The 21,662-nt window shown below is 27.6% G+C and overlaps 6 protein-coding genes across 15 annotated transcripts; 3 read left to right on the top strand and 3 right to left on the bottom strand.

Moving 5' to 3' along the window:
* Positions 1-14: 14 nt before the first annotated feature.
* Positions 15-5,349, bottom strand: LOC122530194 (xenotropic and polytropic retrovirus receptor 1-like). 5 transcript variants are annotated; one of them, XM_043656946.1, is made up of 13 exons: positions 4,751-5,349; positions 3,968-4,040; positions 3,721-3,874; positions 3,378-3,637; positions 3,047-3,308; positions 2,791-2,966; positions 2,609-2,710; positions 2,459-2,549; positions 2,312-2,368; positions 2,035-2,229; positions 1,806-1,975; positions 1,612-1,745; positions 15-664 (listed from the first exon to the last, which is right to left on the bottom strand). In XM_043656946.1, exons 2-13 carry the CDS (start codon positions 4,034-4,036, stop codon positions 424-426), a joined length of 1,911 nt encoding a protein of 636 aa, XP_043512881.1. In that variant the 5' UTR covers positions 4,037-4,040; positions 4,751-5,349; the 3' UTR covers positions 15-423. The 5 variants fall into 5 exon arrangements, with proteins under 5 accessions (XP_043512881.1, XP_043512878.1, XP_043512879.1 ...); XM_043656945.1 differs by adding an exon at positions 937-1,138 and having other exon boundaries at positions 527-664; positions 2,312-2,549; XM_043656943.1 differs by having other exon boundaries at positions 2,312-2,549.
* A 65-nt stretch (positions 5,350-5,414) lies between these two features.
* Positions 5,415-8,208, top strand: LOC122530195 (methyltransferase-like protein 17, mitochondrial). 4 transcript variants are annotated; one of them, XM_043656949.1, is made up of 9 exons: positions 5,415-5,586; positions 6,136-6,289; positions 6,370-6,754; positions 6,831-6,990; positions 7,070-7,213; positions 7,288-7,356; positions 7,437-7,575; positions 7,688-7,826; positions 7,906-8,208. In XM_043656949.1, the coding sequence occupies exons 1-9, from the start codon at positions 5,539-5,541 to the stop codon at positions 8,048-8,050; spliced, it is 1,383 nt and encodes a 460-aa protein (XP_043512884.1). In that variant the 5' UTR covers positions 5,415-5,538; the 3' UTR covers positions 8,051-8,208. The 4 variants fall into 4 exon arrangements, with proteins under 4 accessions (XP_043512884.1, XP_043512885.1, XP_043512883.1 ...); XM_043656950.1 differs by lacking the exon at positions 5,415-5,586 and adding an exon at positions 5,809-5,861; XM_043656948.1 differs by lacking the exon at positions 5,415-5,586 and adding an exon at positions 5,984-6,049.
* Positions 8,209-8,378: 170 nt separating this feature from the next.
* On the top strand, positions 8,379-12,270 carry LOC122530176 (probable cytochrome P450 303a1). The gene is made up of 11 exons (XM_043656906.1): positions 8,379-8,482; positions 8,988-9,144; positions 9,379-9,464; positions 9,587-9,838; positions 9,945-10,386; positions 10,511-10,691; positions 10,757-10,865; positions 10,944-11,124; positions 11,300-11,417; positions 11,490-11,628; positions 11,712-12,270. The coding sequence occupies exons 3-11, from the start codon at positions 9,380-9,382 to the stop codon at positions 11,891-11,893; spliced, it is 1,689 nt and encodes a 562-aa protein (XP_043512841.1). The 5' UTR covers positions 8,379-8,482; positions 8,988-9,144; position 9,379; the 3' UTR covers positions 11,894-12,270.
* Positions 12,271-12,885: 615 nt separating this feature from the next.
* LOC122530177 (alpha-1,3-mannosyl-glycoprotein 4-beta-N-acetylglucosaminyltransferase B) lies at positions 12,886-16,279 on the bottom strand. 2 transcript variants are annotated; one of them, XM_043656908.1, is made up of 10 exons: positions 15,814-16,279; positions 14,727-15,358; positions 14,587-14,633; positions 14,202-14,512; positions 13,997-14,127; positions 13,795-13,902; positions 13,514-13,707; positions 13,304-13,440; positions 13,099-13,214; positions 12,886-13,005 (listed from the first exon to the last, which is right to left on the bottom strand). In XM_043656908.1, the coding sequence occupies exons 2-10, from the start codon at positions 15,258-15,260 to the stop codon at positions 12,976-12,978; spliced, it is 1,608 nt and encodes a 535-aa protein (XP_043512843.1). In that variant the 5' UTR covers positions 15,261-15,358; positions 15,814-16,279; the 3' UTR covers positions 12,886-12,975. The 2 variants fall into 2 exon arrangements, with proteins under 2 accessions (XP_043512843.1, XP_043512842.1); XM_043656907.1 differs by having other exon boundaries at positions 15,751-16,278.
* A 728-nt stretch (positions 16,280-17,007) lies between these two features.
* Positions 17,008-18,416, top strand: LOC122530183 (transmembrane protein 208). The gene is made up of 5 exons (XM_043656920.1): positions 17,008-17,270; positions 17,455-17,607; positions 17,683-17,819; positions 17,922-18,006; positions 18,192-18,416. The coding sequence occupies exons 1-5, from the start codon at positions 17,265-17,267 to the stop codon at positions 18,324-18,326; spliced, it is 516 nt and encodes a 171-aa protein (XP_043512855.1). The 5' UTR covers positions 17,008-17,264; the 3' UTR covers positions 18,327-18,416.
* Positions 17,838-20,917, bottom strand: LOC122530182 (protein tramtrack, beta isoform-like). 2 transcript variants are annotated; one of them, XM_043656918.1, is made up of 4 exons: positions 20,777-20,917; positions 20,369-20,569; positions 19,698-20,286; positions 17,838-19,559 (listed from the first exon to the last, which is right to left on the bottom strand). In XM_043656918.1, exons 2-4 carry the CDS (start codon positions 20,561-20,563, stop codon positions 19,291-19,293), a joined length of 1,053 nt encoding a protein of 350 aa, XP_043512853.1. In that variant the 5' UTR covers positions 20,564-20,569; positions 20,777-20,917; the 3' UTR covers positions 17,838-19,290. The 2 variants fall into 2 exon arrangements, with proteins under 2 accessions (XP_043512853.1, XP_043512854.1); XM_043656919.1 differs by having other exon boundaries at positions 20,687-20,876.
* Between the last annotated feature and the right edge of the window lie 745 nt (positions 20,918-21,662).

Raw genomic sequence — 21,662 nt, forward strand, 5'->3', positions numbered from 1 at the left:
AGAGATTCTAATAATTTATTAGAAATGTCAAAATACTTTATTTTAATTACATTCGTGTTTATTTGTACGACGTATTTATCACTGCATTTTAAATTCGTATTTATGTGTATGATGTATTTTCCATTGCACTTTAATTTTAAACTTATCGCGACAAACGTCCCAAAATTTTCTCGAGAATGCGGCGTTTAATAGCAAGGGTAATACAAGCATAAATGTAAATATTGCACGATAATTTTATAACACATTCACGAGATTTATACATTTAAGTCCACATTTAATCTAACTCAGAATCATTCTGACGTACATACTAACGTATATTTGTACTTAAACAACACTAGTAAAACCAGTATTCTCAATATTTACACACAGAGATCGATTAACATCCAATTGTTGCAAATCATTTGTCATCATGCTCAAGTACATTTACGTGTCAAGATCACAAATTAGGGATTCACCTTTAGAAAATGTACGTGATAGTTTTTTGTCCATTACTTTTTGCTTTCTCTTTCGATTGATCACACCGTCTGCTGCGTCCATCATTCTCAAAATTTGCGTTTGATCAGAGCAATCAACTGGTGCCACAGATATATCTCTGACAGCTCTGAATTTGCCGCAATTGTTCAGATGTTCGTTTTCCAAACGGAAAAAATTCCATATAAATCTCCTATTGGAAAGGAATAGCAATTATTTTGAAATCAAAATTGAGCAAAAGGCTTTATACATGACAATTCCCAGCGTAATAAAATGACAAATAAATATTAGCTTAAAAGCATAAATTAAACTATTGATTGATTTGAACATGCTGAACATGCAAATTAATGTGCAATATACAAATAAGAAAATAGGAATTCGTTTTATTATTGAATGGAGTGATTATCTGCGTGAGAATGATCGTGTTTATAAACTAAAATATATGAAGATAAAAAATGCAATTACAAGATGATAATTTCAACGATCAGAGTATGTCGTCCTCTCATCATCGTTGTCGTTCGTACAATCCATAAGGTGTATAGCCGCCTTTGGTTCATCGTATTTGTTGCCTTTGTAAGGCCCTATGGAGATATCTCGAACAGCTCGAAATTTGCCTACATTGTATAGGTGTTCGTTTTCCAGACGAAAATAATTCCACATGTACCTTCTATCAACTGATTAGTAAGACGAATTGATACAAAATACTTTTTATGATAAATAAAAACGTATATGAAATTACTGATGATATAAAAATTATTTAAAAATTGAGAAACAGAAGAAAGAAAAAATCAATTAATGAAACACACGATGGAATAAATAAAAGAGGGATAAAGATTAAGAACAAATAAAAATCTTTTGCAATTTATTATTATTTATTAGATTAATTATTTAGTAAACACATTATTTTCTTTTTTAGCGTAACGTTGCGTGACTGGAATATAAAATGATTTTAATTTTCATGCAAGCGAAAAATGTCGTCAAGCTTCACTAAATATGAGATTACATAATGATGTGCAGTTCATACTATGAGACATTTCATAGTATGAAGTTCATACGTATTGGATGTGTAAATACAGCAAAAGTCACCATTTCTAAAAATGTATCACTATCACTAGCGATATCAACTTACTTCTAACTTACCTGAACACTTCCAATGGTGCAACTATAGAAACCATTAAATCTGCATGTACGTATCCCATTTCAGTGAGAGACAATGAAAATGCCCAACCAAAACGGAGTATAAAATCTTCGATTATTGCAAAATAGTAATAGTACTGCAACATGACATAAATATCTTACATGAGATTATTATCTCACTCTACAATCAAACTTACCGGAGAGGAATACACAATTTCTTCCCTAAGAAATTTATTTTCTCCTGCATTACTATCGAATAATCCCCAATCCAATTTTACATCCCACGTATACGTGAAACAAGAACTCATGATACTTGCGATTATCCATAAATAAAAATAAGGATTTTCAGTAGACATTACGTAATATTCTGTAAAAGAATGTTGTGTTACAATTCCTTTGTTATATTCATTATTCCTAGACACTTACTAGCATTAGTTAAATGTAAATATGAAAATACTACAACGAAGAAACTGGTAGCATATTTCGCTGCATTTACAAGGTGAGGAAAGGCTTCTTTTGTGTCTCTGTACCGCCGTAGACATTGTGCAAATCGAAACCATGCCGGCAAACAAGCTACAAACGGTCTCATTGACAACTCGCGCATTATACAAGTTTCTGCATCTACCAAAAAATGCATCAATTAGATAGTTACTAACTGCTATTGAACTGTAAAATTACAGTTCACAATATCTAAATTACAAACCAGTGACATCGGTCCACGAAGAATTTTGTACATAAAAGCAAACAAAATATTGAAAATCTAAGAAAACAGTATGTAAAGAATTAAGTTGATCAGCAAGCCAGAAGTCAGCAAATCCGACATAGAAAAACGGTGCACAAAATATTCTACCTAAGACACGAAGTGCCCAAAATCTAGCTTCATAACGTAATGTTTTTGTTGGATTAAACAAAAATAAAGCTAATAATGTGTACAACAACATCTGAAAAAAATAATATTTATGTAATTTTTTTAAAAATTCTATACATTATAGAGACTTACAGGCTGAACAAATGGTGGTATTCCTAATGTTTCACTATACAAAAAACCCAAAATTGATAGAGACCAAACCAATCCAAATACGCTAGCCATTTCAACAATATGCTAAAAATGTATTATACATAAATAACATACATAACACATGTATATAATAAATATATACAACTTAATAAATAATATACAACCTGTTCTGATAAATGATTTCGGGGATCCAGTTCAAATATTAAAACATGATTTACACCAGAAGATCTCCATCCATATACATTAATTCCCATAAGAAAAAGGAACTGAATCATAAGAAGTGGTCCACGATATAATCTACACAAAACTCGCCAATTATTGTTGTCTCTATAACGTGCACCTATAAAATAAAACAAAATTAATTAAAATTTTATATTAAAATTTTTTTACATATATATTGCATGGCATGCGTCTGGCTACCTGAAAGTATTACAGCTATAAGGAGAACAATGAAAGCCCCAGAGAAAAGTCCCACTTTAAATGTAATCCATGGAGAAAGCTGTTCTCCAAGTGGAGGAACTCTTAAACGTTTCATAGCACGTTGTCTGTCTCCGTGTTCTAAATCTCTTGTAACTAATGCTTCTGTTTCTGCAATAAGTCTGTCTATGTCTTTGTGCGTGTGAAATAATGCAGTATCCACATGTTCTGCTCTCCATTTTGCTCCAAGATCTATGTTCAAAAGCTAAGATAACAATTTTTTATTAATTATTATAAATGCAAATTCTTACATAAATTAATTGTTTTTACTTACTTTATCGTGCTTTTTCAAAATTTTTCTAAATCCAGTAAAGTTAAGATTCTGATAATTTTGAAGTAAAATAAGAAAGAGATAAAATTCAGAGAAAGCTAATTTCAATTCTTGAAGTTTTCTTGCTGAAACTGGTTTTTTATGCAAAATATTGTTACGGTAACGGATTTTACGGCTTCCTTGTCCTTCTTCAGAAACTGATAAAATTTCACTTAGCTCATTGTTGAGGGTTGCAAACCTACGTGTTGCTTCTGCCAATTTTTCTAACAAAGTAAAACAGATTATTTCATTCATTAACGTAAATCGTAAGTAAGTTAAGCAGTTACAGTAAACATATAAAATTTACCTGAATAAAATGTATTTATCTTTGCCAATTCCTTATCACAATAATGAAAAAATTGTTCATCAAATTTATTAAAATAACGTTCCAATATATGTGATTCTGTTATATCTGCAGCTGGTGCTTGTTCTACTGCAGCATAGAGCAATGCTTTCATTTCCTATAAAATGATTTTATTTTAATATGAATTTTTTGAAACATTTAATATAATTATTAAATTATTAAATCAATGATCCATTTTTACTTCTCTTACCTCGTAATTTATATATTGTTTTCTCCATTCTGGTGTAATGTGAGCACTTAAATGCTCTGTGAATTTCATTTTTCTATGAATTAATTAACTCGATATTAATTGCAGAATTTGCAATCAATTGCACAAATACTATTTCGATTAGCCCTCATCCGTCCCTTGTGCCAAATTGATACATTTAGAAAATGTTATATTATTTTGTAGCAAGTACAGGTACAGAAGTGAGGTTTTGTAACACCTACTTTTCTAACACATAACATATATTTTTGACATTTTTGATGACAGAACAGGCTACCAAAATTGTAAATAATATTCGTTTTCAATGTACTTGATAGGCAGTACATTATCTTGTAATTATTATACTACAATTATACATTTAGAGTGACACTTTCTTGAAGATGTTTATAGGCATATAGCTTTGAATGTAGTTCTAACAAGTGAAAATCCAAAACAAATGATCATAACATTAGACAAAGTTGAACTCTGCTTTGGGGCACCACTTTTTTTTATAGTCTAGTACTATTTGATGAATAAAGGAGATGAAATCAGAGATATAAAATTAAACACCTATACGTGAGAGTGGAAATTGTGTGAATCTTATACGCAATTAAATAGAAATTTGATTCATTTATTGTTAATAAAAGAATACAATTATTTATCTTTTCATCATAGGTTAGTTTTTTATTCATTTTGTAAAATTTAACAGTAAAAGAGCGGATTAATAAGGAACGGATGAAGATTAGATGTACATTAAGAACAAACATACAAAATACACCTTATAGGTACCTTAATGTAGAATTTCTTTAAGATTATGAAACGTATACTGCATCATACTGCAATATTACTTTTATATTTTGTATGTTCCGCCGAATTTTGAATGTTTATCATATAGTTTTGATTATTTTCGTTAAAACTTGCATGTCTTCATGTTATAAATATTTTTACGTATAATTCCTTCATTAACAGTGTCACATCCCAGATAAAATATGCGGGAGAAAAGAAGAATCGCGTCAAAAGGAAAATTTGGACGAGAATAAAATTTGCGAGTTCGTCTCCGTGTTGCTAACCGCCAACCAGACTCGTACTATTCATATTCATCACACATTCATTGGTTTCAACACTCGTCACAGCGAGGCTGATGGCGGCACAAATGCTTGGGTAGGGGAACTCGAAGCGGGCATCGGAGTGATAATCTCTACACTAGAGTGTATTACGAGCAACACTGTTTAACCAGTGACAGCTTATTTGTAGGTTAGCTGTGCTTACAGTGCTTGTAAAACTTCAGGCCGATATTGCACGGCGCGCACTGCGAAAATGCAGCATTAAATGGAGCCATGGCGGTCGCATTGTAACAGCATTGCACGTTCGCCATATTGCGCGCTTGATTAGCCAATCACGAGCATTTGATACAATTGCCGCGCCATCTTGCGTTTTCTTCGCGAATTATCGACGTGACATCAGGGGTTAGACTATAACCCGTACACGCGTAGTTTTGTCTAACCTCTCTTTGTTGTTAACAGAAACTTTTAAAAGTTTAATATTATCGCTACAAAGCTTAAATAAGATTATTTGCTATGTCAACGGTGAAACTTACTTTTTCTAGATATAGACAAATGCGATTGGTAAATAAGAGTTATATTAATTGTATTAATGCTATTCTGATTAAGCTTCAAGGGATCAAAAATTATTTACCTTCTTTTTGACGAGCCGAGACCAAAAATATAAGTTTTAAGGAAGTCATGTTTTAAAAATAATGTTTGGATAAAAATTTAGATGAATCACCTAAGACTGAAAATTGAAATATTTTCAAAACTGTTGGTTATATAGAAAAATGTTTCAGGCAAAATTTGAATGATTTCTAGAGGGTATATCGGAATTTTTTGAATGGATGCTGTAAGTAAAGGATTGAAGGTCGAGCTTATTTTTTTTTTTATGAAATACAATTTTTAAAATGATTACTTTTATATAATTATAGTTTTTGAACTAATGAATTCCTTGTCTTACATTTTTGATCTCATCGAAATCTACTAGATTATGATTTTAAAGAAAGTGAATAATTTTTGGTTCTCCAAAGTGGTAAAGTTGGTAAAGTTCAACTTCTTATGAGAATAATATTGATTAACAATTAATTTAATATAAAAGCATAAATTTATTATTTTTATTTTTATTAGTACTCAACAAAAGAAAAGATGAAAGTTATAAATGATGTTAATGAATTACTTTCAAATAAAAATCTTAAACATAAGGAACATCCAGGTATAATGAAACCTAGGCTTGTAGATCAACCTAGTTGGCTTCAAAACACAGTTCTAAATGTTTTACATGGTAATGAGAAGTATGTTTTATATTATCATAACATAAGATTTTATATATTTCAAATAACAAATATTTTTATATCTTTACAGAGAAAAATATTTCACCAAAAGTCATATACAATTGCAGTCGAAGACTAGGAAATTACTTACATAATCGATATCCTCCAGCAGAAAAAGAAGATATTCGTTTAAAAATGGAAGAAGTTAAGAAAAAATTGTATGGAAATGAAATGCCAAATTTAAATAATAATTTGATATTTGAAAATCCAAATGCTCAAAGACTTCTCAAATGTTTGGTATATAATTGGGCACCAATTCAATATGATACATACACAAGTCTAGCATATTTAACAAATAGAAGCATGCCTGAATATTCTGCTTTATATAAAATTTTTAATGAAATTGTTAATCGTGATAAAAACTTCACACCACAAACATTATTTGATTTTGGTTCGGGTACTGGAACAGTTATGTGGTAAGATATACATAAGAATTATTTGTCTCTTTTTAAAAATAATGTAAAAGGTCTGTAATAAATCTAATTTTGCTAGGGCAGCCTCACAATTCTGGGTGGATACTATCAAGGAATATTATTGCGTTGATATTTCTAAAGATATGAATGAATTGTCTGAATACCTCATAAAAAGAGCTGTACCAAAAATTAAACAAAAGTACATTTTCTATAGACAATTTTTTCCTGCATCTCCAATTGTAAGGGAGATATTACGCATAACTTATATTATGTTAAAATGTTTAAAATAGAGATTAAACATGTTATAATATATTGTAGCCAACTTATGATATTGTGGTGAGTGCATATTCTTTACTGGAATTACCAAATCAAATTTCTCGTCTTCAAACAATTTTAAAATTATGGCAAAAAACAGAACAGTATTTAATTATTATAGAACAAGGAACAAATGCTGGATTTAAAGTAAGCTAACTGTATATATAGTTGAAAGTTATTTAATTTTAAATATATTTAACTAATAATTTTGTTTTAAATAGGTGATTAATGAAGCTCGAGATTTCATACTTCATTCTAAAAAAGCACGCAATGCACATGTATTTTCACCTGTAAGTATCAATATAACCATTATATTATTATATAGCAAACATTAATTTATTATAATATATTAATATATTTATGATTTTAGTGTCCTCACGATGAAACATGTCCTATACATATAAAAAATGATCATCCTTGTAATTTTGAAATTGCTTATTTGACATTACATATTAGTGAAAAATCTAAATATAAACGAGAGAATTATTCGTACATAGTACTCAAAAAAGGTAAGATATTACATAATAACGCTGATTATATATATATATATATATAATGAAAGTAATTTGAAAAAAAAAACAAATTCTTTGTTAGTTATTTTTTAAAAATACATAATTTTAGGTAAACGCCCTGAAGATGATTTAAAGTGGCCGCGAATTGTTAGAGAAGTATTGAAACGTTCTAAACATTGTATATGCCGTATGTGTACATCTTCCGGAAAATTAGAGGAACAAATTTTTACCACATGGAAAAATGGAAAGTTTGTATCTTCTAAGTTTTAAAAAATATATTATAAAAAAAAGTTTCAGTGACATTAATGCAACATTCTGCATTTGTAGAAACACATATCGTTGTGCAAGGAATAGCGAATTAGGTGATCGTCTACCTTTTGAAATTGAGGAAATTAAAGAAGAAAATGAAGCAATGGAACAGGAAGAAATAAAGATTAAGGAAGAAATAGACGAAGAGGAAAAATTTAAATGAAAGGCTCACAGGAAAAACAGAGAATGTCAATTTTAATAAATTTTAAATTCAAGATTTTTTCGCATGCTTTTACTTGTGTTATGTATGTGTATTACGAATTAAAATTTTACGTTTATTTTGTTATATGTAAAAATAAAAAATAAATGCAATAAAAAATATTCGATTGTATTTGTTTAAATCTTTTCATTTGATATCCTTTTTGTCCTTTGTAAAATACTTTATTTTAAATATTAATTTCTGCAATATGCATGATATATATAATATAATAATTGTGATGAACTTTATCTGGATTGTCACATCTTACCACTGTTATTCAACAGTTGTCCGAGAAATGAAGGGTGGAAACGAAGAGGGGTATTTAAAAGCCGTTTGCAGACTGGACCACGCCAGTTTTACTTACACAACAGAAGAGTAAATATCTCCAGATGTAAGGTAAGGTAGGTTCAATAATTAAAATGAAGTTATTAAGAAAAGTATTATTTTGACGCCAAAAATTCTAATTGAAAATTTTATTATTATTTTATCATTTTTTATATTTTCACGATTCTTTAAAATATATTTTAAAAATTATAAAATAATTTATTATTTATTATTAAAATTATAAAATAATTTATTATTCATATATTTTCACAATTCATTCACAAAAAAAAAATTATTTATTGTTTGTTAAAAAAAACTTGCTGATCAGATCAGACAGTTATATAAGAAATTTTAGAACAAATTGTCATATGTTTCATGAAATATTCAAAAAATAAAGATGAACATGACTTTTTTTAACAGAAATGAAAAGAAAGTAAAAATTTTAATCGATTGCAATAATATTATTGATCGTATTGTAAATGTTAAATGAGTATTTAGAAACACAGTTAGAGAATGTCAACAAAGATAAATGTTTGAAAAATAGGGTAGAAACATTAATTGTAATTGTTGTTTATAGGTACATCGATTACGCAAGAAGTTATGAAATAATGAAAGTGAGAGCATGGTTTGATCTTTCCGTGAGTAACTTTCTCCCATAAGTCCGTTTATTTCACTTTCTTTCTCAAAAGCGCGACGCAAGCCAACGTTTCAAAATTATCGAAACCGGATGAGAGGTGAGAGTCAAATTATTCTTCATCTCGTTCAGTCACTTTCTCGTACCAAAGCTGTTAAAAATGCATTTCTAAAAGTTTTCTTTTATAAGAATGTATCGGGATAAAGTAAAAACAAATAAATATTTTATTAACAATATTATGTAATTAATACAGCGGTATGCAATGCTTTAAAAAAAATAAGCTTATTTTACAATAAGAATAAGGCAAATATAATAGTGTTTATTATGTTTACAGTATGTTCTCCACGGTGGTATTATGTATAATATTACTACTGCTGCTACTGTATCTAGGATCGCGGAAACCAAAAGGATATCCTCCAGGTGTTACTTATATTTACATTTTTCTTCATTTGTTATTCCTTATTACTTTCTTTAATTATTAACTGTATTGTAAATATTAACAAAAATGTGGTTGGTGTTTATTTAATTTCTAAGAGTTTTAGGTCCAAAGTGGTGGCCAATTTTGGGTTGTGCTATCGAATTGGCTCGTCTTCGCAAGGAAACCGGTTACATGTTCAGGACATGTTCCGCTTTGTGTAAGAAATATGGACCAGTAGTCGGTCTAAAAGTCGGCACAGACCGTATCGTGGTTCTAAATGACCATGACAGCATTCGAACAATGCTTACTAACGAAGATTGCGATGGAAGACCAGTTGGTCTCCTTTATGATGCACGAACCTTCGGCTCTAGAAAAGGTAACTTCACGATTAGTAACGTCGATGTTTTACCTAATTATTTGAAGTTAAAGTTTTATATCAAACGTTTGATCTCATTTAATCATTCGCATTTTTCTGATCGAAGGACTGGTCCTCGTGGATGGAAATTTATGGATCGAGCAAAGGAAATTCGTGTTAAGACATCTTCGTGACTTCGGCTTCGGCCGGCAAGACATGATGATGATAATACAAGAAGAAAGCCGATCGCTCGTCGAACACATAAAAAAACTAATCAACAACGAACGCAATAATCAAATTAACGAATCTAAAATACATTGCAACAATAACGAGTACGACGACGGACAAATATATAAATTAATTAAAGGGGACAAAGCAAATGAGGTAGAATTAATGGACAAGTACGGGAAAAGTGAAGAACAATTGAAATCTTCGGGTTTATACGTGGATACTGATAAATACGTGCAAATCAATCAAATCAACGCTCACCCTGGAACGATAATTCCAATGCACAACGCCTTTGGAATTACAGTACTCAATACATTGTGGAGAATGATAGCTGGTAAAAGGTTGTTCATTCTCTGTTACTTCGAAGTATCATCTTGTTTGATACTTGAAATTTCGCTCTGAGCTCATTGAAAGAACAAGTAACTTTTCAGTAATGAAAATTTATATTCGACATATCTAATTTAGGTTCGATATCGACGACGAAAAGCCGATTTATCTGCAAGAGATTCTGACGCAAGTTTTAACGGAAATCGATATGTTAGGCGCACCATTTGGTCATTTTCCGCTATTAAGATTCATCGCGCCAGAAATATCCGGTTACAAATCATTCGTGAAGATTCATCAGCAACTTTGGGATTATTTAAAGGTAAGCAAATTACAATGTGAACACTAAATATCAATTATAGAAGAAACGAAGTAATATAATTGTAGGATGAGTTGGATAGTCATAAAGCTACCTTTGCGCCAGGCTCGCCGCGAGATTTAATGGACGTATATTTGACCGTTTTGAACTCTAAAGATTATAGTAACACATTTTCAGGTACTTAAATATTAAATATTACAGTTTGAAAGTAAGATTCAGCTTAAATCGATCGTAATTGTACCGAATCTGTTTCAGAATCTCAACTGCTTGCTATTTGTATGGATTTATTTATGGCAGGTTCGGAAACTACATCTAAAGCTCTTAGCTTTTGTTTCTTATATTTAGTGCTGTTTCCGAAAGTACAGAGAAAAGCACAGGAAGAGATAGACACAATAATTGGACGTAACCGACTTCCCACCTTGGATGACAGAACGAGGTGATTCGAAAAAATGATCAGAATTCGATTTTAAAATTATTAGAAAGTTTTTCTTAACTTTTGATTAATCATTTTATATATATATATATATATATATATATATATAAAATATATATATTATATATATTAAAAAAAAATATATATATATATATATAATATACTTATTTCGTTTTAGAATGACTTATATGAACGCTATTGTTTTGGAATCATTCAGAATGTTCGTAGGGCGTACGTTAAATATACCACATAGAGCGCAAAGAGATACTACGATATTAGGTCATAAAATACCAAAAGTAAGTATTTGATATAATAAAAAATAAACAATGAAATCTTTTAAGAAAGTAACATAATTCACATTATTTCAGAATACGATGCTTATAGTGAACTTCAATAGAATATTAATGGACGAATCGTGGAATGATCCCGAAGACTTTCGACCAGAAAGATTTATAGATGAAAGTGGTAACATCATTACACCGGCTGCGTACTTTCCATTTAGTCTCGGTACATATATTTCAAGATAAAAAATATAATCAATTTTTTTTGTTTAATTAATCGGGTGTTTACCACTTATTTTTTTATAATAGGGAGACATCGTTGTATGGGAGAAAATTTAGCTAGAAACAATACATTTGTTATAGCTACTACTTTATTACAAGCATTTACATTTTCTATAGTACCTGGAGAAGAACCATCATTACAAGATTTTGTCGATGGAGTTACCATTGGTCCTAAACCATTCAGGGTAATGGTTGCCTTAAGGTCGTAAATATATTCGAAAGCATTTAAAATAATGCTTTTATTCAAAAGTAATTTTTAATACCAATTTTTAGTCAGATCAGTTTTTATTATATGGTATAATTAATTAATATTAAAAAATTGTTATAAAATCATTTTTGATAATGTAGGTGTAAGTAGCAAATAGTGTACAGTATTTACAATAATTCAAAATAAGACAAGACAATGTAATAAGACAAGATCATTTTAATGTTCAAAAAAATATATTTTATTTTATATGAAAATACATGTGTGTGTATATATTTATATATATATGTATGTATGTATATAAGAAGCTATACGAAATAAATAATACATATACAAGAACAATACAAACTTCATATCACCGTTCGCTTCTTGAAATATAACAAGTATCTGAATCTAGACTTTAATATTATTCCTTTAATAATATATTACAGAAAATATATAAATTGCACATAATTACACATATTACAAAGATATATGTGTTCGACGATTTTTTTTTACAGAAAGAAAAATCACTTGTTTGCTCCTTCGATCTTAACATTTCTTAAAATAGTCTGGCACTCATTTTTTAACACGACATTTTTCACACGATGTTAAGTATATGGAATTCTTATCAATAATGTTGTGCGAGAGAAAGATTCAAGTCATAAGAACTTCCTTGCTGACTTACAAAAAATACATAAAATTATAAGTAATGTTTTGATCTTTAACAAATGAAATAACATATATTAACTACGCAGGTACTGTTTCAAGTAGAGAATTGGTAAAATTGGTCGAAAATTGCGCACGTTATTCCAAAACAAATTTTAAAAAATGAATTAAATATTTTTAGGAACCTATATCTATATCCTTCCATTGCACACAATGATAATTGATCTCTTAAAAACAAAATTTCTTTTGTAAATTAAAATTATATCTACTAAAATAGTGTATAAGCAATCTTTTATGGTGGACGGCGGAAAACAATTTTTAATTTACAAAATATCAATGACACAAAAATAAAATTAAAAATAATTTAATAATTAACTCTTATACATATTATCCCTGTAAATGGTCTCGAAAAAATTTTCGAAATATTTTTTCCGAAGGTCAACTAGGATGATCTTCGACTATATGAATCTGTTAATATAAAAAATGAAAAATAAATATGAAAATTTGTTTAAATATCACTTATAATATAGTTTAACGATATTCTTTACTGATAAATATTACCTCAGATAAGATGGCCCAATTTTCACTTTCACTGTGTACTGTCAAACGAAGTGCGAATACTTTTCCTAATTTTGGATCTACTGTGCCTTGAGCAATCCCAAGTGCATCAAATTTTCCTAATTACAATAAATAATATTATATACACATATATACATATATAAATATATTACTAATTATACAAACATATTCATATATCGTATAATACCTATAATAGTATATCCATCCTCTGTAACATCATTAGTATTTCTATTCATGGTTGCAGACATCTTTGTAAAGACCTCTACTGTAGTGTTATAAAATCTATCAGATGGATGCTCGGGATTTCCACTTCTAAATAAGTACCTGTATTATAAAAATTGAAAATAATGACATTATAATTATTTATTGCTTAAAATATTGTATATGTTTAAAATACCTTTTTATAAAAATAGGGTGGGAAAATTTGAATTTTAAATGGTCTCCAGGTTGTGGCAAAAGACCCCAAAAAAATGATTCACCTTTGTAGGCCTTCTGTAATGTATATTGTTTGTAAGGTTTAATTTGTGTTTCCACTATTGCCTCTGGATTTTCATGTGCATAATATAACGTTATTTTTCCAAACTGTTTATCCTAAACATAACATTTATAATAAGATATAGAAACAAAAATAAAAATACAATATATGTAATTGTTTCTTTTTTTTTATTCTTAAAATACCTTCAATTTCTGTACTTTTCCTTTCAATGATGAATGTGTTCCTATATGTTGGAAGAGGGAAGGTTTGTAGTGAACCCATAATTCTGCTTTAGCCATTTTACAATGTTTCTAAAATATACACAAAATTAATAAACATAAATACATTACATATGTATTCTTAAAATAAATTCCTGCCTAAGTTAATGTTGAATCTAAGACTTACGCTGTCTTTGTCAAGACTACAAACTTTAGTTGATACCAAATGATCTAATAACCAATCAACAGGTTTATCATTATGAAACATTAAAAAAAATTGAATCAACCATGGCAGTTCTGCACATTTAAATAACTTTCCTAAAAAAATCATGAATACGAAATAAATTCAGAATTATCTTTAGCAATGACCATATCAATGTAACATATCATACCAATAAATCCTAATTGACAGAAATCCAAAACAAACCAATTTTCTTTAGTTGCAATCTTTTGTAGTGCAAAAGATTTCATTGTTGTTATAAAATTTTTTTTAGCTAAAATGTCATCTTCTAATTGTACATAAAATGTTCCTTTTGTCTGAGCATATGACATAAGAAATGCAAAATCTAAATTTTGCTTTGATCTCCAAACTACTCTTTGATGGTCATCACCTAAAGTATCACGCAATTTAGATAAATCTGGGTAATAAGATGCAGATGGAGATATTACATCAATTACACCAGCTTCAAATTCGATTGGAAACCTGAGATATAAAATAATAAATTAAATATATTAAGAAATGAATAATATCAAACATTGTTATTAGATATAACTTACTGAACTTCAATTTGTTTTGCAACATATGTTACATATTCTAAGTCTGTCTGTAAATATATATATATATGTATATATTAATGATATATAGATAAAAATAATTGTAGCAGAAAATTTTTAAATAATTATTTGCTATTACTTACTTCAGCAATTAACACAACAATTAAAGTATCTGCTGTCTCCATAGAATTCATACGGTCCAATAAGTTCTTAAGTGTGGCCATTAAATAACTTTGTACTTCTCTTTTAACTGTCGGTACACCAAGTACCATACTAACTCCAGTACGGCCTTTACTCTGTACAAATGCTGGACGTAGACTATTAGGATCATTCAAAAAATGAGGAAGAAAGTTATATATAGATGGTAATTTTATATTGGTTACATTTGATGTAGTATTGTTAAGTAAAAATTGAAGATCTGGTAAAATATGATTGTTCTCTATTAATTGCAATAATTGATGTGACAATAAGTTTATTTCTTCCTGACTTGTAACATATTTAGCATGTAAATGTTCCAATTTAGCTTGTAATTCTGCAATACTATTTTGTAAGACTGTTTCTTCATGCAACTCTGATGGTGATAAAAGATTTAAAATGGCGCATGGTATTAATACTATTGAAAGTATGATTAAACATCGTCTTCTTATGGGTGTCAGAGCTACAAAATGAGGCGTCATCTTCCTTATACTAAATTCTACATGATTATAGTCATAATCTTGTGGAATAAAAATAAATTCTCAATGATATCACATTATAAGCTCACAGCATGGGAAACCTAAAATATATTTATATATGTAAATGCATTATAATTAAACAACATAAGGACTGAAAAAAATAAATACTAGTAAAAAAATATGTAAAGAATATACTAATAAAGAATATGTAAATAACAGTACAAATAAAAGATTGAAATAACATAAAAATTTAGAAAATACAAAAAAGTAACAGACTAAAGATTGCATATTTTGTTATTATCCATAAAAAGTTTTACATGAAATTTGAAAGAAATTAAAAGATTATTCATAGATATAAGATCATTCCCAAAAATTGTAAATTATAAAGTAAAGCATTGTGTGCGTTGAAAATAAACAGAAAAAGAAGTCATGACAGGAATACATCTACTATGCTCTTTAGTGTTTTGTTTTTCGAAGATTAATATATATTTACCATGAAATGTCATATAGTCTTGAATCCTTCCGATAATGACAAAGCAAAACTTGCAGGACTTACTAGATTTAACGAATATCATTATCGATTATAAAAACCAGAATTATTTTCTTTTGATCGTTAATAGCATTCTGTTAATAATAAATTTGATTTTCTTTAAATATTTTATTTTATCAAAAATTTGATTATTTCGTTTTATTTTTTTTTTTTTTTTTCTTCAATGAATGTCCAAGAATCTCGATAATAATAATTCTCTTACTCGAAATTACTCAGGGACAAAAATTTTGGTCGATCTATTTCGATTCATTTCCATTCGTTTTATTACTAACGCATTTAATTTTTTCATTCTTTTTCTAACGTAGGTATATCACGTATTTTTATATAAAGATTATATAAATTATTATGGTATGTTATTACGTGGACACACGTATTATAGCATAACCTAGTTTACTAGAAAATTAAAGAGTAGCAGCACCAATGATACTGATATTTGTAAATTTTCAATAGAATGATAAAGCGACTAAGTGCATTAAAAAAGTACTTTCCTACAGCAAATTTTTCATTTAATATATTATAAATTAAGAAAAAATGGTACATAAACAATTTTTAACACATTGAGGACTAGTTAATTGAAAGTTGTACTCAAATTTGAAGTAATTCATTTTAATGCAATTATATATCGCAGTCACAATGTTTGTTATTATGTATCACTATTTTTGATAAATTTAAATTAATATTAAAATATATAAAATTAAACAATTTTAGACTTAATGATGTAATGAAACAAGATTCAATAAAATATATAAAAAGTTCTTTTATCCTTTTGTTACTCCTATTACAAAGTTATTACAAAGAATGAAAATATATAAAAATATTATAAAAATTTGTTTTTCCTAATATATATACGTTAATAATTACGTTTCTTATTTCAGAAACAATGTCTTATTATTCCAATTTATATGCAATAACGTAAATGTATATTTTAAATAAATGATGTCAAAATCAAAATGCATTATTTACATAATTAACGCATAATTAAATCTTATATATAAGAGAATAAATTTAACAATGAAAAATATTTTTGTGAAAATCACACGTACATCGATATTTCTTTTTAATTTTATATCGATATAAAGAATTTCGACAATTCCATTAATACATATGTATACGTATAATCATAACAATATTATTCCTACACTCGATTCTTTTTATTATTTAGTAAAAATTTGAAGTAACTCCCGTTTACAATTATTTATTGAAATTCAAATTTCGAACGGTCGTGAAACATAATAAATATGATGACTATAAAATTTATGTATCTATATTGAATTGTAAATTATGAAATGTTAACCTAGAGACTTTTCTCATATGACATCTTTCACGTGGCTTTAACAAACCTTAAACGTTTTGAATTTTTATGATATCAAGTCTATGTTATATATTGATCATTAAACAGATATTAATTATTTATATATAGATATATCAAATACTTGTACATATAATTTACAAACAAAATGACGGTGAGTTACTTAGAGTATCATTTAAAATACTATTTTTTTTGTTTTTTTATTACTTAATCATTTCGAATATGTAATTATTTCCATATTATCTATAACATGTCATTGCATAACAGATTCAACTTACTATATAAAAAAATTACTTTATAACAACATAAAAAATGAATAATATTCATTATATTTCTAGGTCAAAAAAATTAAAGCAGCAACAAAAGGTGCAAAACAAATAGTAGAAGAAAATAAAACAACATTAAATTTTTATCAGAATATGATCATTGGCGCAATAGCAATATATTTTACTGTTACAATGTTGTTCTTTAATTTTTCAACATTATCAACAGTGAGTTTTATATTTAAAATGTCACACTATTTTATATAGCAATATAGATTGTTTTATTATATATTGTGCTTACAGACATTAACTGTATTTTCTGCAATTGTATATATAGGAAGTTATCAGTTTATGAAATATATAGCACACGCAACATATTCAGAATCTGGACAGCTTTTAGATTCTGGAATTGATCTTAATATGGAAGGAGGTATAGCAGAGTAAATATCACAAAATACTCTAATAACTTCTTTAAATAATATAACATTTTATTAGATTGTAACAGTTTTGATAAATATAATGATATTTTCGTGTTATTTCAGACATGTAAAAGATTTAATTATATTAACTTCAGGAGTACAAGTACTTTCTCTTATATCAAATTATTTTTGGTTGTTATGGTTCCTTGTAAGTATACTTAATAAAATATAAATATAAAATGATATAAATATAAAATAGTATATTAACTTGTCATAAATTATAAAATGCTTTGAAATAACTTTTTATTTCTTACACTCCTCTCAATCTTTAAGTTAAAACTTACATAAAATATTTAAATAGATTATGAAACCTATATTGTATTATCATAACAGGTACCATTGAGAGGAGGTTGGATGCTATGGAAGCAAATATTAGCTCCATGGTTTTTTGCTTCTGCTCCAGAGCAACCTGAGATTAGTGAGAAAAAACAACGGAAGTTGGAAAAAAAGATGGCTAGGCGGCATTAATATTTTCATGAGAAATAAACATGCATTTTGAATAAATATTTAAAGATTTTATGGGTGCAGGATAAAATTGAGCAAGATTATAAAACAAAACTGCCTATTATTTGAATTCTTTTTCAGCCTGCATTGATTCCTATATTTTCTATGAAAAGATCGTTTTCATGTTTTTTATAGATCTATAAATTTCTACATAAATTATAAGTAAATTTCTTAGAAATTGAATATTTATGAGCACTATCACATTAATTTTGGCAACTTTAGTGTTTAACAAAAGAATTTTACAAAGTGTAATATAAAAATAAACTTTTTATAATTTTTAGTGTTTTCTATATTGTTAGACTTTATCTATTCAATTTCTCTAATTTAGATTAATACATACTACTAAATTCTCTTTAATAACATATGAAAATTATTATTATATAATTTACATATAAGTAAGTAAAATATTCATTTTATATGTACATATGTACATACATACGTATTTACATCTGTGCATGTATCAAACAAATTACATTTATTACATGAAAAACAGTATTCTACATGTAAACAAATAACATAAATTAAATACTTTTATTTGGCTTTAATGCGAATTAAATGTAATACTAAATGGAATGTACTCGTCATTCTTTTTAAATTGTATTCTTCTATATATCTCAAAAAAGTGCATCACAGTTAATTGAAATACAATGGTTCATACACCACACTGGCTTATTGTTATATATAATATATATTATTATGTATAGTTGTATAATTCTTGCAATATTGCAATGTATTAAATTTTGCAATGAATTGCAATGAACTTTTTCATTGTAAATTGCACAACAAATGAATATTTCCTACTTTAAAAATACTGTATGTTTTTTATGAATTTGGAAAGTACTTTTCATTCTTATTAAAATTTCAACAATAAAATAGTAAGTAACATGATAAAATGCTGCTTATAAGTTTAAAATTAATGATTTATGATTTAAGCGGCATCTAAATCTAAACCTTTCTTTTTTCTGTAATCATGTTCTGATTGATACCCAGGTGGATGATTATGATCATGCACACCTGTAGGCATAAATCTTTCAGCGATAACCGCACATTTACCTTTACAACCGCGATGTTGTTCAGCACATCTATAGTGAGATCTATTCAAACCCTCAGAGCGAGAAGTCAAATTATAAACATATCCCTCATGGACTAATTGTGGCCGACCACGTGCAGAAAGCCTGTAAATCACTGGTTCAATATCTATAATATTAAAACATAGTTAATAATATTAACAAAACATAATATTATAACATATTATTATTACTCTATTAACTTCAGAATATCATTTCTATATTGAGCTTAAACCATTCATAGAATAGGTATCTATAAATTCTCTACCTTGCTGAGTTGAATTTTCTCTTGAACTTTCAGTATTTAAGGAAAAATGTGGTAAAGTATTATCTTCGCTTCTATCACTATCATTAATTTTTGCAGTAGGAATATTAATATTCTCTTCTTCATCTGCAATTTCATTTGTCTCATTATTTGTATTACTTGTTAAAAACAGGATTTCCTGATTATCATTATCCTGGTTTTCATTAGATACATCATGAGTGTTTTCTGATATTACTGATGTATCCTGTTTCTTTCTCTTGTAACTCTTTTTTGTTATATCACGTGATCTCTTTCTTCTATCCATCATTTCTATATCTTTGGAAGTTTTATTTATTGTACTTAAATTTGATTGAGCAATATTTTGAATATTAGAATCAATATCTAATTGACTATCGCAACTAGGAAATGAATTTGTGCTACTTGTATCTGTTGTGAGTCCTCTTATCTGTAATGTTTGTGCCACTTTTAGGAAAGTAGATAAATCTTCTTGATTGATATTAATTTCACCTTGATACATAAATTTCAATAATGACTCAATTTCAGTATATTTTATGTCCTTAAGAATAATTACTGGATGTTGACAAGGATTTTCCTACAAAATAATTCTAAGAAGTTTCTTTCTGAGCAATCATAATGTACATACACGCGTACATGCAAAATAATTATTTATGTACCTTAAATATATTTTTGAAGTATGGACTACATACTGATAGAACTAATTTGTGTGCTTGTAATAGTTGACCCTCTACTGCAAGTGTAACATCAACTAGATCGTTTTCAGTAAGATGATTTAAAAACCCAGATGTTAAATTATTAGAAAAATTGTTCCACCTCAAGGAGAATTGCTCTGACAACGAATTCTTTGCCATGTTTATCTGTAAATAATGGTAAATATGGTAAAAAGATATTTTATTAATATCAAGAAATATATAATTGTAAATATATAATTATAAGATTAACTATTTTCTATTAATAATTATTTTTGTAATTACAAGTAAAATTCAATTCCTTCTGATTTTATTAAAAAGTATTATTATTATATTTAATTATTCAATATATACACAACTCTTTATAGTACGTACAAGAAATACTTGTAGATGTCAAAGAGTATAAAGAATAGAAATATAATACTATGTTATGTCTTATGAATCATATCATGGTGACAAACTATCGATTTCGAAACAATCGCAGTTAAAGGTTACTGACATTAAAAAAGATATTCTTTATAACATGTATTATATATTTTTGATAACTATGGAATAATTATTATGCAAATAATTTAAAACAATTGATCTAAACGTATAATCACGGAAAAGAACTTTTGTTGAAAACGAAGTTACCTTCGATAGATATGTAAGATATGTTTATTAGAAAAATAATCTCTTAAAAAAGCATTTATAATATTGTATGAGATACACACTGTCAATTACGTTATATGTAGCTAAACATTGCTAATTATTATAATTTTTGAAAATATCAACATGAAATAAAAAATCCATAAATAGGAAATTAGAATTACATTTTTTTAAATTTTACGATTAAGAAAATATAATCATTGTGTAAAATTCCTTTTGTCGTATCATTTTTTTTCTTCTTTTAATCATTATCTTTTATAACGTGGACAAACGATGAATTAATAAATTGCTTGTTAGTAATAACATTTTTTATTCATTTAATTCAATTCAAAAATTCGAGTAATTTATGTTTTGACTATTGGTAGCTCATTTACATATATTTACTCCCTTCACGAGTATATACATTATACTGAAGTTTGCAGAGTAAGATTACATACTTGTCGCTACTGTCGTTAGTAGCGTGTAGTTTTACGTGTCCTGTAAGCCACGTCAAAATATTTATTTGATACAATGGTGAGTGTATGAATTTGTTTTTTATTTTATTATATTCAGTATAATATTTTGTATTGTATATAATATAATTATAATTTTACGGAATTACTTTCCGGTACTT

The sequence above is a fragment of the Frieseomelitta varia genome, unplaced genomic scaffold, assembly GCF_011392965.1.
Source record: "Frieseomelitta varia isolate USP_RPSP 00005682 unplaced genomic scaffold, Fvar_1.2 scaffold_331, whole genome shotgun sequence".
Classification (NCBI taxonomy): domain Eukaryota; kingdom Metazoa; phylum Arthropoda; class Insecta; order Hymenoptera; family Apidae; genus Frieseomelitta; species Frieseomelitta varia.

Coding starts and splice junctions, on each gene's coding strand:
- LOC122530194 (XM_043656943.1), bottom strand. CDS start 4,036: ATGAAATTCACAGAGCATTTAAGTGCTCACATTACACCAGAATGGAGA. Junction 2,230..2,311: donor TTCGTGGACCGATGTCACTG/GTTTGTAATTTA, acceptor ATTTTTTGGTAG/ATGCAGAAACTTGTATAATG. Junction 1,746..1,805: donor AAATTGTGTATTCCTCTCCG/GTAAGTTTGATT, acceptor GTCATGTTGCAG/TACTATTACTATTTTGCAAT.
- LOC122530195 (XM_043656948.1), top strand. CDS start 5,999: ATGATTTTAAAGAAAGTGAATAATTTTTGGTTCTCCAAAGTGGTAAAG. Junction 6,290..6,369: donor AGTTCTAAATGTTTTACATG/GTAATGAGAAGT, acceptor ATATCTTTACAG/AGAAAAATATTTCACCAAAA. Junction 7,576..7,687: donor GTACATAGTACTCAAAAAAG/GTAAGATATTAC, acceptor ACATAATTTTAG/GTAAACGCCCTGAAGATGAT.
- LOC122530176 (XM_043656906.1), top strand. CDS start 9,380: ATGTTCTCCACGGTGGTATTATGTATAATATTACTACTGCTGCTACTG. Junction 9,465..9,586: donor ACCAAAAGGATATCCTCCAG/GTGTTACTTATA, acceptor TAAGAGTTTTAG/GTCCAAAGTGGTGGCCAATT. Junction 11,629..11,711: donor GTACTTTCCATTTAGTCTCG/GTACATATATTT, acceptor TTTTTATAATAG/GGAGACATCGTTGTATGGGA.
- LOC122530177 (XM_043656908.1), bottom strand. CDS start 15,260: ATGACGCCTCATTTTGTAGCTCTGACACCCATAAGAAGACGATGTTTA. Junction 14,634..14,726: donor TTGTTGTGTTAATTGCTGAA/GTAAGTAATAGC, acceptor ATATATTTACAG/ACAGACTTAGAATATGTAAC. Junction 13,215..13,303: donor GGATGGATATACTATTATAG/GTATTATACGAT, acceptor TATTGTAATTAG/GAAAATTTGATGCACTTGGG.
- LOC122530183 (XM_043656920.1), top strand. Junction 17,608..17,682: donor ATTTTTCAACATTATCAACA/GTGAGTTTTATA, acceptor TTGTGCTTACAG/ACATTAACTGTATTTTCTGC. Junction 17,820..17,921: donor ATGGAAGGAGGTATAGCAGA/GTAAATATCACA, acceptor GTGTTATTTCAG/ACATGTAAAAGATTTAATTA.
- LOC122530182 (XM_043656918.1), bottom strand. CDS start 20,563: ATGGCAAAGAATTCGTTGTCAGAGCAATTCTCCTTGAGGTGGAACAAT. Junction 20,287..20,368: donor ACTTCAAAAATATATTTAAG/GTACATAAATAA, acceptor ATTATTTTGTAG/GAAAATCCTTGTCAACATCC. Junction 19,560..19,697: donor AGAAAATTCAACTCAGCAAG/GTAGAGAATTTA, acceptor TTAATATTATAG/ATATTGAACCAGTGATTTAC.